Raw genomic sequence first — 17,550 nt, 5'->3', positions numbered from 1 at the left:
TGGACTACTTTACACAGAAATAAACTTAATACTCTGATAACTACATAAATGTGCTATTAGAAGTGAAATGTTAATTTTGTGGAATAAATGTAGTTTTTAAATCAAATTTAGGATTATATTCACAATTTTAAAACCAATATGTCTTTTTATATACCACTTTTCATCCATTTTTTCACCGCTATAACACCGAAATTTTATTTTATTTACCGCTTTTGAACCCGAAATTGACTCAGTTTTTGTACCGAAATTTTGCTTTTTTATTTACCAAAAATATGTGCTTCTAGAGATACATTACATTAGGATCCGCTGAAATAGCAGCATGGTATTTCATGCACTCTATTACAGATATGAATTCACATTATGATCTACAAAAAAACAAACTTACTACCCTGTCTGTCTTGCTTATATTGCTAGCCACAGCCATGGACCGAATACAAGAACAACTTCTTTCCAATATACGAGGGCCGTTCAATAAATAAGCTTCACTGTGCCATAAAATTTGTTACATGGTTGATGAGCCGTCGCCTCAAAGGAACGACAGGCATTTCACCCGATGACGTGAAGGCGCATGCACAGAGGGGAAAGAAACGACAGAACATTGTGAAATACCGGGCTCGCACCATTAGAGAGGAGGACAGCATGGCAGGTGCACGTATATTGGACAGGTGGTGTCAGGAAGAAGTGTATGCCGTGATTTGGTACGAATGGGCAAATGGCTTAACATCCACAGGAAGCTGGTTGCTGTGTACGGTGACACTGCAATGTCTGTGCAGATTGTCAGAAGGTGGTGCAAACCCAGGCCAAGATTGGTGGGAATTGGGTGGGAATGGCTACAGCATCCATCTTACAGCCCTGATTCAGCACCTAGCGAATTCCATCTTTTCCCACAAATGAAAAGTCAGCATTTTCGAACTGATGCGGGAGTCCAGGCCGCAGTAAGACGAGTGTTGCAAGACCTGAGCCCGGACTTCGATAAGCTGATGCAGCGTTGGGACAAATGCATCAATGTGCAAGGCGATCATGTTGAAAAGTAGTACAGGAATGAACTTATCTAGGCATGTAGAGTTTGCATGTATATATTACAAAATAAAAATATTACAACATAGGGAAACTTATTTTTTGAACGACCCTCGTTTCTATTCAGGCCTAATTTTAATATTATCTCTCAATCCAACAGTTCCTGTTCTGAAACATCAAGCTAAACATGCTTCCAAAAGTTAAGCATGCGATGGTAAAATCAATAAAAATGGTAAAGTAAAGCTTAACACAAAATTGAACATGAAGGTAGCAAATGTGTTTATGCACTGAAGAAAAGAATTGTGTACAAAGTTGAAAAAAAATATTTACTTTTCGTAAGTTATATGATGTCACATTTGGGTCATTAACATAATGATGTTTAAAGGCAAACAAACAAAACAAAACTTACAGTAATATGGTATGTGACCACCCTGGACCTTCACACAAACTTTACAATGATTTTCCATGCTTTCAATGAGGTGATCAACCATCGCAGATGCGAGCAATAGCCATTCCTCTATTAGGGCAGTTTTCAACTCTCTGAGACTGGCTGGAGGAGGTAAACGTGCAGAGAGAATGCATCCCAAAGGTTTTCAATGGGATTAAGGTCGGGGGAATATGCTGGCCACTCCATACGAGAAATGCCCTCACTTTTCAGGTACTCGTCAACGATGTTGGCTCGATGGGGACGGGCATTATCATCCATAAGGAAGAAATCAGGACCAACTGCTGCAGCGTAGAGTCTCACAATAGGATCTAGGACTTCATCCTGATACCGAGCAGCCGTCACAGAATTGCCTTTAAAGATGTGCAGCCCGGTGCGATATCCCATTGAAATTCCAGCCCACACCATGACGCTGCCACCTCTGAATGCGTGACGTTCGACAATGTTCTTGGCATGATTGCATGTGCCTCATTCTCTCCAGAGCCTTACACGCTTATCGTCTGATTCCAGGGCAAATCTGGACTCGTCCGTGAACAGGACTTTGCACCAATCTGACACACTCCAATTGACATGTTGACGACGCCACTTTAATCTTGCCCCTCTGGTTTGGACGGTTAGTTCAACACAAACACGTGGTACTCAGGCGTACAATCCCTTAATGTGCAGCCTTTGGGGCACAGTTCTGTCTTACCAAGTGCCGCTGCAACCATGGATGTAACAGTTGTGGAGGTTGCTCGTCGATTCTGCTTGGCTACTATAGCAATATATCGATCATCAGAGGGGGCGGTAACCCTTGGACGACCGGGCACAGGTCTCTGGACAACTGTTTGACTTGTTTGGAATTGTTTCCATAATTGAGAAATTACCGAATGATCAACACCAAAGAAAATAGCGACATCTTTGATTGATTGTCCTGCTTCAATGTGTCCGACAGAACGCCAGCGTTCACTATCTGTCATTCGTCTTCATTCAGCCGTAAAAACACAAATATTATCAAAAATAATCCTACACAAGTTATAAACACTTCGTATCAGCTTTTAAATGCACCTCAAAACCTTCAGACTGCTGGCATCTTTAACGAAAGTGTGATGATTCTTGTACGAAATCCTCGCTTTTATGCTATTTCAAGAGCACAGATTAAGCACCTAAGTACAGATGATTCACTCTACTTACAAAAAGGAAGCTACACATAAAAAGTGGCATCTACATCCAAAGCGATTTTCAGCCACTCAAATTCACATACGCTTTCGAAAATTTTGCATTGCACGCTCAACTTTTGGAAGGCAGTGTACAAGCATACATATACAGGGTGTTCCCATGACCTTCAATCACTCTGGCAGGGTGGATGGAGACTGATCAAGTACCAATAAGAGAAGGAACTCCTTATACTGTATTAATATTTCTAAAATAATATGAAACTAGACAAATGCAATACTTACTTTGACAAGACTTCATCCAATGACAGAACTTTTTCAGAGTCCAGAAGGTACTTTAACGAAAATAACACAATTATTAAACATATCGCAAGAACAAAATTTCTTACCTGAAAAAATATTAACATAATATTTTGTAAAAAATAAACTTTCAGCTGCATAGAAGAAAATGAACAAAACATGGATACATGAATTGCACATCATTTTAAAAAGCCAACAAAATGGCAGGATTTTGCACTAAATCACATGGTCCAATTACTACTTGTCCTATAAACAATGTTATTTACAGTACTGGTATTCTAGTATATTTGAAATTCAATTCTGAGACAGAACGTGCAGCTGACAGATTCTTATGAATATATTACACCAAGACTCAATTAAAGATATAACTAGGGCCCGGGACTTTATGTCCTAAAACTGCAAAATATGTCAGAAAAAGGCAGAAATATTTCCAGTAAAGCAAAAAGAGGCACAACAGTACTTTCGAATTTATCATTATATGAGATGTCAGAATCTTCCAGGAAAGATCGACGAGTTATTAAATGAAGTAAAAATTTCTTTAACAGAAGAGAGCAGTGGGAAAACACACAAAATATTTCATTTCTGGAAAATAAAGCACAATTGGCAGCTCACTACAGCTCTGGTAAATCTGACTGATTGTTGTGAGAAGCGAAAAAAAGGTAAAGAAATGAGAACAATTGAAACTTGTTTATCTCCTGTCGGGTGGTGATTCTCGTGCCCGCACAACAATGACAGAGAACATTTTTCCTCAATAATGTTCGCACGGCTATCAATTGTCAGCGGAATAAAAAAAAGAGGGTATTATTGTTATGTACTAATTGGTAAAAAATACATTTCTTCGTTCGTAATTTCATTTCTTCTGCCATAGATAATATGAACTATGCGTTGCGCTGAAGGTACGAAGAATAAATTATAAAATAACCGATTACATGCAAGATAATTTTGAAATTATACAGATATGTGTCTCATTTGGAGAACATTGAAGAAATATGTTGCAAAAATGCGATATTGCTAAAATATGTCAAAATATGATTTCGGCTCATATTCATCAGATATGTAAGGATCTGACCCCAATAATCGATCCGATGCCAAATAAAAAATATGTTATAACATAAAGTCCCGGGCCTTAGATATAACGTATTTACGCATATGTACGTGTCTAATGCACACAATGGTTTTTGATGGGGAAAAGCAAAAAACAATTATATCACAAGTTGCTAATACAAAAATTAAAGAACAGATTTGGTTTCAATAGCAAAACAATTCTCTGGATGGAAAGTTTTCTCGCGAATAGGAAAATGTCAACGAAAGTAGCATGCTCACTTTCCACCAAGCAGTCAGTGTCTTTGGGCATTCCACAAGGCTCTATATTTGGCCCAAACTTATTCAACCTATTTATTGGTGATATCACACTAATAAATTTAGATTTATCGATTAATCTGTACGCAGATGACTGCCTTCCCGTCAATGTTGGAGAAACGTACGAGGATGTAGAGGAGAAAATGGGAAACTCGTTCCCCAAAGTATTATTCCCTAATGGCCGAGTGCACCTACGAAGATCAAAATTTAAACTCGGATCGGGAAAGGTTCATCGGAAAATCCCATTGCACGAAGATGGTTCAACACTTGATCGCGATCTAGGAACATCAAAACGAGTTTATCTTCTGATCGGCCATTCGCCTCTGTTTTGGTGGCTGATCCTGGTTCACGATACTGATGCTTCGACTGCAGGCAGTTGTTTTTTAATATAAAAAGAGCGGAAAGTGATATCGAGGGCGTGCAAACGTTAGAGATGTTGGATGTACAATGCCCATAATTCAAGAACTATGTAAACTAAAAACTGCCAAAATAATAATAATAATTTGTGGTTCTATGGTGCAAAGTCATAATGTTTCTAAGTATTTTCTACCCCAGAACACAAAACATATACAAATGTCATATATTGCTACATGGTGTTGGAAATATTATTGTATAAATTTACGAAAATACATGTTACTGGACACAACAATATAAATATATAAGAATTAAGAAATGAAAAATTCAAATACCACAGAACAGACATCAATAGCATCAAAATCGAATGCATTTCATTAAGACATTAAAGCATTACGAGCTAAGGTTCTGTCCCGTAGAAGAAGGTTCCATGCTTTCTCCTCCTTTTGTGTTGTGCCGTCAGTTTTTTTTAATATTATTATTTTTCTACACTCTACTACATCCTTGTACTCGTCGACAAGGTTGATTAGTACATAATCTCAAATTCAGAGAAGTTTGCAGCCCGAGTTACCTTCTTCTCCTACACGTTGATACTTTAACACATGACACTACTCTATGCAGTTCTTGATTGTAATTTGTTTTAGCCAACCAATCAGGTATAGCCTTACAAATTAATCTCGGATCAGTTGATCGGAATCTCGTGAATGTCGTTTTTTGTTGGTGCAATGCAAATCTTTAAACCAAGATCATTTACAGTGCATTAAAATTGATCTCGTTCATCTGAACTTCGAAATAATCTGCGCTGGTGCACGCGGCCATAAGATAATGTAGCACCACAGTTCTCTCTGTGGTCCGAGCACATTATATACAGAACGCATAGAAAAAGAGAGCATTACATAAAGACATTTTATCAGCACTTTTTTAAAAACATTTTCTGAACCTTTTCCCCCCCTTTTCTGACCATAAATTTGCACCTTAAAATCCATTCCCTACCGATCATTTTTATTTAAATAGTCAAATTACAGACCAAGATGGATTCTCGACCCTAAAAAAGATCTATATAAATACGTACCTCGTTAAGAGCGTTACACCAAAACTGCAGACTGGAATCTGCTTCCACATAAAAGTGGCCGTCATAGTCTGGATATTCTGTTGGAAAGAGAGATTCAGAATAAGAAAATCTCTTTTATGAAATTGGCACCAACATACAAATACAACAATTGTTGGGTTGCAAAAATTACATTCATTAAATGATTAAGAGGATAAACATTTATATTTTCCTTCTTTTGTTCACACAGCTCCTGAATGGGCCCCACGCTCGCCGGATTTGAATCTGATGGATTATCGTTTCTGGGGGTATGTTAAATCTCTGGTGTACAGCGTGAAGATACACGATATTGCTCATCTTCGCACAAGAATCAAGGACGTATGTGAAGTCATTGGCCCAGATTATGTCCCCCGTGTGCTCAACAATTTGCAATTCCATCTACAAACATGTGTGGAACTCAACGGAGAGCACATTGAACAAATACTGTGATTTTGCCTATGGTGGGGGACTTTTCAAACACCCTGTACTAAGCAATTAAAAGAATTGAACAATGAATTGGGTTCTTAAAATAATTTTATTTTGATCAGAAAGAATTATAATTAAATTTATCACAAGCTTTGTTGTACACTATTATTAATACAAAACCATATACAATAATACACACAGAAATTTTCAGCGAAAAATGCAGGCTCGGCCAGGACTTGAACCCGGGTCTCTGGCATACAGTGCCACTGCTCTACCACCGAGTTACCGAGCTGGCCTGACCTCGCCTGATTTTTTGCTACCACTGTTTTACCTGCAATACTCGGTAGCTCAGTGGTAGAGCAATGGCACTGTATGCCAGAGACCTGGGTTCAAGTCCTGGTCGAGCCTCCATTTTTTGCTGAAAATTTTTACATGTACATCTCCTGTGTGTGCCTAATGTTCAATAATCATACACCTGTATTATGCAATTCATACCAGGTGGAAAATATTAGCCATTCAGTATTTTCATACATTTATACATTTCATACACTTAGCATGTAGTGTCATTAAAATTACATTTTAAATTTCTAAGTGCAAGAATAAATATATTTACCTTGTGGACAAAAAATGACAAAATCCTTTGTGGGTCCCCAGCTGCAATTCAGGGTAACACGCCCATCTTCACAGATCTCGCTCTACAAAAAATTAAGTATAACACAGCTAGGATTAAATAAATTATTACACTAATTAACATTTTCATCCAGTAATGAATACAACAATATTTACTTATGCTATTAACTTATCAACTCCAAAGCCAGGGGTCCCATCCCACCCTGGACGCGAGTGTTTTTTTGTGAGTGTACCTTCGCCAATCTTATCATGTCTTCAATCTTTCATCCTCATCTTCGCAATTAGCCAAAAGTGGCAGATAAGTAAAATAAAGCCAATCGCTCAATCATATCTGCTCTAAAGACTGAATAGGCAACATGTACATTTTGACCAAAAGAAAACAAACGCTTTTGACTGGACTGAAATGAAAAACTCAATATGCTGACCAAGGCAGAAATTTATTTTATTTTAAAACATAAACTAAACGTTACGTTTCAACCTTCTAGCAAGGTCTTCTTCAGACTCGGTACTAAGTACAAATGAAACAAGGTACAAAACAGGAAGATATACCAGGTGTATAAGCTTAAATCTGCTGTTTTGTAGTCAGAAAAACACACGGTTTGTTCATAGAAAGCAACAAGAAATTTATTCAAAGTACTTGCCCTTACGAGCTACACATTTTGCCCACCTCTCTGGCAATTTGTGGATAGCACGCCAAAAAAAGTCCTTCTCTTTCGAGGCAAACCACTCATCAAGCCATTTTCGGACGTCTGCATACCAATCGAAGTGCTGCTCAGCGAGGGCGTGGCCCATCGAAGAAAACAGATGGTAGTCGGAAGGGGCCAGGTCTGGTGAATAGGCGAAATGGGGTAGCACCTCCCAGTCGCGTGTCTCCAAGTAGTTTTGGACCAGTCTTGACGTGTGTGATGGGGCGTTGTCGTGGAGGAAAATCAGCTTGTCATGCCTTTGTTGATAATCCAGCCTTTTGTCACACAGAGCACGGTGCAATTTGATCAGATGTTGGTGGTAGCGGTAGGCAGTGACAGTTTCACCAGGTTTCAACAGCTCAAAGTAGACGATATCCTGTTGATCCCACCAAACACACAGCATCGTCTTCCCGCCGAAGTGATTTGGTCTCGAGGAAGATGTTGATGGTTGGCCGGGATCAACCCACGATTTCTTGCATTTAGGATTCTCGAAATATATCCACTTTTCATCACCAGTCACAGTCCGATGCAGGAAACTTTCTTTTTTGTCTGGCAAGCAAGATTTCGCATGTGTTTTGGCGTCTCTCCAGCTGCCGATCAGTCAATTCATGCAACACCCATTTTCCGATCTTTTGAACCTTTCCCATGGCACGTGGACGCATGGAAATGGCTGCTTGAGTAACACCCAATTGCTCGGCAAGCATCTCTTGCGTTTGGGTATCGTCCTCGTCCAAAAGAGCCTGCAAATGATAGTCCTCAACCTTCCTGGGCCGATTTTCACGCTTTTTGTCGCTCAGGTCAAAATTGCAGTCTTTGAACCGAAGATACCAATCCCTGCACGTTGTTTCCGATACAGCACTTTCACCATAGGCCTCCACAAGCATTCGATGCGATTCGGCAGCCGATTTCGTCAAATGGAAGCAGAAAAGCAGAGCTTCCCGCATATGCTCTTTTTCTGGCACAAAACTAGACATGCTTACCACACGAACACTGTCTGTTGTTGTCTGCACGTGCTGACGATGTGCACTGATTCGTGTTGGCAGATGTCCAACTCATACAAACACCAGGTATGGCGTGCCCATGGTAGCTTCATACGCTCACTAATGCCATCTATGAGCAAACAGCAGATTTAAGCTTATACACCTGGTATATACACAAAAATCACTCCCCTCCAGACACAAGATAATTAGAAAGTTGTTTTGTCGGAAACATTCCAGCAGGTGGGCTTTCCTTGTCAACTGTACTTTCACCTGACAGGAGATTTTGCTATTTTTAATCCTTTCGGTGCTGTGCCTCTCTCCAAACATTTTCTCAGAACTTCTCTTGTTCCTCTTTGTGTATTTCTTTCCTCTTCAAGTCCTTCCAGTTGTTAATTTTCCTCATCAGACTCGGAAAATGCCCAATTATAACACCATTAAGCCTTGTTCCCATGATGTAAAAAACTCAATATCTGGTCAAGGCAGAAACTTATTTTATTTTAAAACATAAACTAAACGTAACGTTTCAACCTCATTGTTGTGCTACGTTGTTGTTGTTGGAACGTTACATTTAGTTTATGTTTTAAAATAAAATAAATTTCTGCCTTGGTCAGCATATTGTGTTTTTCACATCATGGAAACAAGGCTTAATGGTGTTATAACTGGACTGAAGTGATCGTGACACCAGTAAGACAGGTGTGAAAACTAGTCAAAAGTGTCTAACTGATCAAAACACAAGAAAACTTACCAACTTAATTACAGTTTATCGATGAATTTGCATTTTAAAAGTGAAATAATCATTTTATAAACATTTTTTTTATCTGGCATCTAAAATCACCGAAGGCATTCATGGCAATCATTTCATTGAAGACCAAGCTATAATTTTTACAAATACAACAGAATTATTTCATTTTGTTCTAAAAGTTTAAGTAATTGTAAAGAATGTCAACTTGGTAGTGGAGCATAGAAGACAACAGACTTCAAAACACAATAGGGTGATTCTCTGCATGACGCACGGGACATTCGTATGTGGTTAAACGAGTCTGGTAAAGGTAAAGTGCTCCCCTGTGCTTAGCACCATGCCATGAAGGCATATAGAGGGTGTGGGGGTAACGCCCCACACTTTATTGACCCGGTCGTGAGTGGGGGTGATGTGATCAGCATCATGCCCCTGACCACCTTTACCCCCCAGGTACCCATGTCATTCGACGCTGGGTGGGCACCGGGGCCGCTTCGAACGTTAGAAAAGTTCCCGGATTAGATCCAGCCAGGGATCGAACCCGGGACCTTTAGCATGGTAGTCAGACGCGTTACCGACTGAGCCACCGCGGCCAGTTGTCTGGTGTGTTGGTTAATTGATAATCCAAAATAAAAAAAGCTGTGTGATGCACGGGACTCAGAAAAACATGTGGGAAGCACATAGTTCCTTTTAATTGATCATTTCTGTGATATGAAGAAGTTTCATGGTACCATATTTAGATACAGCTTGCTATAGACTTTCTACTACAATATGCAATGAACAACATATTTATACTCATAAAAACAAATTCTTAATATTGGGTTTTCTTGTGTGATGCATGGGATATTTCTCTCCCTTATGTTGTCATTCCACTGCAGGTAATGTCTGGCTTCATAAACTCTCTCAAAGGTGGCAACACTCTTTTTAAAAACATCTCAAGGACAAAAGATTTGGTATTTTAAGCCTATAACAAAGGTAACCTGCATAATGGTATTGCAGATAACAATGTAGGACTAAATTCCTGTATCCTGTGCTCCGGAGCAGAGAGGGTGTAACGTAGTTCATAACTACTACAACATTCCAGGGTGAATGTCAAACATATCTTGCATGCTCAGAAACAAGGTTTAAGAAAAAAAAACTGTTGCTTGCTTTTTCGGTGCTCTGCATGAAGCAATTGATCCAAAATCAAGAAACCATCCCCAATACTGATGTGATGGACCATCTTCAGAATTGCTTCAGATTTTTCAGAATTAGTAATTAGTTCTCTTTTTTGTAGCTAATCAGTGGTGATTTATTCATTCTAGTTTTTTGGACTTTTAACCACTGTTATTTAAAAGAGATTTACCTACATTTCGGAGGCTGCATCTGCCTCCGTCTTCAGGGTAGCGTGTCTAAATGGTTGCCTTGGAGGATTATTCTTGGTGGCCTAGGCTCCACCACGTCTGTCAGTCACAAGGACCTCTATATACAAAGTTGCCAGGTAGGATTATCAGTGGCCAGGCTCCACTTCTTAAGATGATCACGACAAGGTCACGTGTGGCACCATTAGGTTTCCACCTTGATCCCCGGGTACTGGACCACCCCAGACTGCATGTTGATGTAAATCGGGGTTGGTGTGCAATGTGTATGAATAGTGTATAGAGACTATGCGTGAGATCTTATGTGTGTGGAGGGATAGTTTCCAAATTGTGTACCCTGGTCCCGTTGTTGTTTATGATTTATGTAGTTTGTATTTTTGTACAATTTGTGCACAAGAAAAAGTTAATATTTTGTGTGATGCATGGGGTAAGGCCATGGGGAACTTTAAAAATGCCAGTTTTGCAGTTTATAAAAAAAAGATATTCCTTTATTTTCATATTTAATATGCAGCCAAGTAACACTATGTTTGATAAAAAAAAGAATTCAAATATGCTAATTATATGCATCCATAAAAATGTATCCGTACCTGAGGTAAAGTTTCAGATTTTATTTTCACTTGTAAAGATTGTACTCTCCCTAACTACCATTAATAAAAAATGAATACTGCAATTTCATTATTTGATATCGTGGTTTCACTTCTCAGAGAATTGCCCAATATATAAATTTTTCAGCAATTACAGAGTCCATAGTTTTCATAACTGTGCTACGTTGTTGGTACAATAATAGTTACTACTAGGTTAGAAAAAATTATATAAATAATGTCACATCTTCAAATAAACTGAAAAAAATATTTATCTTACTGGAAAAGTCATTATGTATTCAATAAAAAATTAGACGATCTACAATTTACTCAAAATTCAACAAATAATCGTCACGTATCCCCAAAATGCAATAACAACAGCAAAAAAATCTGCATTTAAATTGATGTGCATAAAAAAAAAAATTACTTAATACCTACCTTCATCAACTTTAAAGCATGTGCATCCTTGTGCTTTTCTAGCCAATCAGTGAATTCCTTACTTAAGCTAGAGGCGCCAAAACTGTCTTCTGTTTCCATCTTCAATCTATAATCTATGTAATAGCACCCAGGATATCAAGCGCTGCATCTGAAAAGTAACAAGAAGTAGAAATTATATTTGAAGTGATATTAGATACTTACTAGTGTAAGGAAGTAAATAACAGGAATTTTACTCTACACTTCGTAGAGATTTATGCAAAATGAAAATTTGGATTTTGGGACTCAAAATGGTTCCTTAGCAACATGCCCTAAAAGGTGTTGTGATGATCGAGCAGTAGCGTAGCTTTGCTCGTACAACATGGCCGCTCCACTGTTGACTTGCACCGTACAAGAGGTGGTCAGAGGGAGTGAAACCTTCAGAAATATACAGCAGAATGAGGTTCAGTATGGAGTCAATTGTTTAAGTCAGAGGAGAGAGTACTAAATTAAAGGTTTCGGTGGTAGATCTGCTGTTTCACTGCCTCAGTTTCCACGCAAACTGGCTTCCCTCTCAGTCTCTCCACCCATTCATACATTCTCTTGACTTCAACAATTGTCTCCGTACTGTACTTTCATTCTTCTGTACATTTCATTCCCTCTGGCCACAACAAACGAATAACACTCAATTATTGTTGGGCAGGGTGACATCTGCAAATTACTCCCGTACTATTATAGTATGGGGGAGACACCTATAAATCATATATTTCGCACTTTTTTACATTGCTAACGTACTATTTTGGAATGTGGAACATTTCCTAAGGTGAAATAATGCATTTCTAACTAACATAATGTCTATTTCTTACATTTACGAGTACTTACTGGTACTTGTTATTTCGATTCTGTAACACATTATGGCGGGCGATAGCGTACTGGTTCAGGACGCATTGTGCGAGTGTTTTGTCAATTTATGCAGTGTTGCAACCTCGTTCACCTGAAAATACCTACTTTCGTGCACGGATTTGAAATTATCCTAATACCTCGCAAACCATTGACGTTAGCCTCACAAACCGTTGACGGTAGCCCCAAAAACCATTCACATTAGCCCCAAAAACAATTTTCTGTAAGGTTAGGTTAGGCAAGCATAGTTAAAAAAAATACTCGACATGTCATGTTCTAGTGAAAACACGGCGAGTTTGAAACACTGACTACGGGGTTACATCATCTTAACATACGGAACTTTGTACTCTCGTGCAGAAAACAAATGGCGGCACCAGAAACAGCGTGTCGGACATACATTTTCGAAGAAAACAACATATATTCGCATTAAAATGGATCAAAACTACATTCACGAACTTCCACAACGCTACAGAAAATGATTTCCGTAACTACTTTCTCCTGTAAATTTGAAGAAATCCGTCACCCCTATACTATAATGTTACCATTACTCCTGTTTCTGCATGTTCTCGCAGGTTATAATACTAGCTATCAAGAATTTTTTTGGTCCTCCCAATGGCTTAGACGTAAGATTTTTTTTGGTCCTCCCGATGGCTTAGAGGTAATGTCATCATCTTGCAAACACACACACACTGGTTCCATACCCAGTGGGGCTGGGACATATAGTCAGTCCTCCAGATCCCACATTAAATTGTATGTTCAGTTCCAATTAATTTACTTGTGTATGAAGTGGATTTAAACTCAAACCACACCCAAATTATTTGGAAGTTCTCCGTTTTATTTGAAACATTGTTAAATAAAAGGGAGCGAACTTACAATATAGAGATATTCTCCACACTCACTAATTTAGGCCTCACAACCACAAATCTGAAATTAAAATTTGGGGGTCACGTCCAGAAATCGGAAAATATGAGGGGCGATGATCTTGACCAACAATGTAGAATTGCTCATTATTTATCGCAAGATCTATCGTTTCACAACAAAATATACATATTCCTGATATACTACAACCACAAATGTTAACTATGTTTGCCTAACGCAACTGCAACTAACCTAACCTAACCTTACTGTGAATGGTGCGTGGGGTTATTCGCCAATGGTGCGAGACCTATGCGTGCATGGTTCTACATCCCCAAATTTTAACTATGTTTGTCTAAAATAACCTTCCTGTGAATGGTGCATGCAGTTATTCGCCAACGGTGCGTGACCTATGCGTGCATGGTTCTACAACCCCAAATTTTAACTATGTTTGCCTAACCTAACCTTCCTGTGAATGGTGCATGGGGCTATTCGCCAATGGTGTGTGCATGGTTCTACAACCACAAATTTTAACTATGCCTTCCTGTAAATGGTGTGTGGGGCTATTTGCCAATGGTGTGTGACCTATGCATGCATGGTTCTACGATCCCAAATTGTAACAATCCTTGCCTAACCCAACTGCAACTAACCTAACCTTCCTGCGAATAGTGCATGGGGCTATTCGCCAATGGTGTGTGACCTATACGTCCATGGTTCTACACTTTTGTAGCACGTAACTGGTGAAGAGAAATTTTAAATCAAAGGAACTGAATCACCATTTTCAAACTTACCTCTAATTAAAATCTGCATTCCACATGCACTTATCAATACACGCACGGTTTCTGTACAATTTCAAAGCACGTCCGCGTGGACACATGTAACGGTAAATGTTTACTATCCTTCGGACACCTATAACTTCAGAGTTTCGTCAATTTTTGACATTTGTACTTACCTATCTGCTTCGCGGATCATTTTTTAACGTGTATTCACGTTTTTTTGATCAATTTGTTTTTTTTAAAAAAAAAAGTGTTTTTGTAACTGAAGAACGTACGTGTCTGCAAATGGTTTGTGGGGCAATGTGTCAATGGTTCGTGGGGCTATGTGAGAAAGGTGTGTGGGGCTACGCATATTTTTTTCGAAACCAATATTTAACTATTGTAACCTATTGTGACCCTACCTAACCTAACCTTACCGGAAATGGTTTGTGGGGCTATGTATGAATGGTTCGTGGGGCTATGTGTCAATGGTTGAATTTCCGCTATGAAACATTCCCACATCACACAAAACACCTTCCAGATGTTAGACAATACTACAGGAACTTATTACGGTAAGTAGTTTCTTCTGTAGAAACGAAGAAATCTTTCCGAAGGATAGTAAACTGGTACCCATGTAACTACCCTCCTTCGGCAGAACACCAAATTCCATCAATTTGTTAACCAGACCAGGACCATCCTCTTGTACACTCCACTTATATAACTGTAGCACGTTAACAATCTTTTCATTTCTCTCCGCCATTCTTCCACGACCAATGCTGTGAACCAAAGAGAATCGCTCTGAACAGCAGAAAGAACGTTGATCGTCATTTCTTCACATCATCAAACATGGTTGCTATGTTTGTTTATGGGGAATCTTCGCGATAATTAACAACGTTATTTTAGAAGTTCTACAACTCAATGTGCAATTTAAATACATTATCCCCAAATATTATGTGCATATACATAAGTACGACTGCATATTTAGTGAGTATAACAAGTAGTAAACTAATTACAGAATATCTCTGTATTGTCAATTCTTACCAATAAAAGCATTATCGCTGTGCAAAAGCGCACTTTATCTTTGCCTTTAGTAGGAACGTACAGTTCGCCATTTTGAAACCCATCCGCCTATGGGGGGGGGGGGGGGGGTTCCCGTGATACGATTTTGGATATGTCATTCAGCAATGATTCCTTAGGTAGAAACTCCCCACTCTCCATACTATTTTAGGCCTACCCTCAAAATCATCGTTTCACACTCGGAATATATGGTACACTTATATTATATTAACAAACCAATTAAACATTAATTTATCATTGTAGTTTTCGGAACCTACATCAGAAACATACATTTACTGCGTTACGAAAACATCAGCCAATTTCCATATTCACCGCCAATAATGTGTTCAGCGCTTAATTTATACATATACCAACTAGTTCTTGTAATATAAAAAAGGTCAAAATATTTCATTTAGTGTAATGTTATGAATGTAAATTATAACGCGCAAGTAAGGTAACTTTAGCAACTGCTGAACATCTTTTATACTCAAATCAAATGCTGCATAGTTTTACAAGCAAAAAATCGATAAATTCTTATGTTCAATATGGCAAACTTTAAAATGCTTACTTAGAAATTTACACCACAACAACTGCAGTAGAAATAAAAATTTCTTTGAAGTTTTCCACCTATTTGGTGCTGAAAGCAAAAGTTTGTTACCAGTTTTGTCGTATCGACAGTGTTTTGTCTGACAGGGTCAGAAAAAGAAGAAGTTGTGTCGTACGTCTTCTGTTTGCAGAATTAGCAGAATGCTTCTTCTTCTTCCTCATGACCCTCGCCGCCTGGTATGTGGCAGTCTTGATTAAGGATCTAAAAACTGGGGAGTAGGAGTACCACAGCATCGAAGTCGTAGTTCTACTAGTTGTGGTCGTATAGATATCGCAATATTACACTTTACTTCCCTCATGGACGTCCGCAGGATTTTTTCCAGAGAGGGGAAAGCAAGGTAATTTTTTCCAGGGGGGCAAACAAGGCACATTTTCCCCAAAAATATATTGCTTAACTTTGAATTTATGGTGTTCATGCAATAATTAACACATATTATTGTGGCTAAAATGAAAGTATATGTGTGAAATAAATAATTTTTGGTTGACTTTCATTTTCCAGGGAGCCACCGCCCCCCTTCCGGACGCCCATGAGTCTTCAATGTAACACTGATCACAAACTTGCATATACACACAAATTTCAAAATAGAAAACCACTCTGGCGGGTGAAACTATATAATATCAACATCGAACGAGGGGAAGGAGAAGACGCAAGCACCCCTATTGTGTCCCCACGCTTTTGATCGGTAAATGTTCTCCCATTTATATACATGGGAAATTTGATGCCCAACGTGCTGCTATTTCATTAAATTGCATGTTTAATATAATCTTAACCTCAGAAATGATGTCTGAACACAATAGTTGAATAATCAGTGCTGTAAAAGTAAGACATTTGAAAAGACGATCGTTAACTACAGAAAAGATATCGGAACTAAAAAAAAAACTTAAAATTTCCACAGCACTTTTTTTACGTCACTTGCAATTTTCAAGATTTAAGTGATCTATTGTTGAGAATCCGGTAAAGAATAATGCATAATAATTCCGCGCGACTGTATTTATATTTTTAAAGTTGTTGTTTTTAATAACTGACCTTCTTTTCACGTGATATCATACTTTTCCATGTAGCCAGTAAATATGGTCCTATGTTTTTTATCGTCAAGAATAGTTATTTCTAAAATTATTTTTTCTTCAGTTTCATGTCTCGCAACCTCTAGGGCTATCTTATTTGCAGGAATTATAATTTTAAAATTGTTGTTACCAAGAAAAAGAAGGACGACAATACGAGGGGAGAATATCTGCTTAATACAATCAAAGCATATGTTAATATTAAATTATCGGATACGGCATAATGTCAGTCATAGTGTATAATAATATATTACATCATGCGTTTACGCACTTAATACATTTTTCTATATAATTTTGAGGGTTTCTTCGATTCCTACCCGCCGTTGAATTACACATGTGAGCAAACAGAAAAAAAACTAAAGCATAGTGTAAAAATCTAAATTTTTGTATTTTCGACCCATCGCAGCTAAAGACGACCCAAATGACGTCAAGTTTAGTGTCCTTCGTGCACAAACGTACTATATTTAGCTCGTTTTCGCAACCATTCCGTTGCGTTTTAATATATTAATTCTTAGGTTCAGGAAAATGTAATTTTCTGAAACTTATGACTGGCTACATAATCTTAAAGCTTTGCTAAACCCATTTTAATTATCGATTTACACGAGAAATTCTTACCTTCATTGAAAATAACTTTTGAATAGACATCCGATCGCGCTCCAATGTAAAGCTTAGGGCAACCAAATGACGAACGAAATTATTTAGGGGACACAACAGGGGTGGCGGCGCCATAGGAAAAGTTTGGCAATGAACAGCGCCATTGGGAGGGTATGGATTCAGGAAATGGTATAT

General features: G+C 38.4%; 1 protein-coding gene across 1 annotated transcript in view; it reads right to left on the bottom strand.

The window, feature by feature from the left end:
- Positions 1-15,793, bottom strand: part of LOC145981878 (uncharacterized) — a 106,189-nt gene extending 90,396 nt beyond the window's left edge. Inside the window, exons 1-5 of the mRNA XM_083115358.1 lie at positions 15,662-15,793; positions 11,552-11,699; positions 6,756-6,837; positions 5,702-5,778; positions 2,902-2,951 (exon numbers count right to left, since the gene is read on the bottom strand). Coding sequence (XP_082971484.1) covers positions 2,902-2,951; positions 5,702-5,778; positions 6,756-6,837; positions 11,552-11,650 — 308 coding nt within the window. The 5' untranslated portion in view covers positions 11,651-11,699; positions 15,662-15,793. The remainder of the gene's footprint in view (positions 1-2,901; positions 2,952-5,701; positions 5,779-6,755; positions 6,838-11,551; positions 11,700-15,661) is intronic.
- Between the last annotated feature and the right edge of the window lie 1,757 nt (positions 15,794-17,550).

The sequence above is a fragment of the Lepisma saccharinum genome, chromosome 30 (genome assembly GCF_977018435.1).
Source record: "Lepisma saccharinum chromosome 30, izLepSacc3.1, whole genome shotgun sequence".
Lineage (NCBI taxonomy): Eukaryota > Metazoa > Arthropoda > Insecta > Zygentoma > Lepismatidae > Lepisma > Lepisma saccharinum.
The sequence above is the reverse complement of the archived record's forward strand: the minus strand, read 5'-3'. Positions and strand labels throughout refer to the sequence as shown.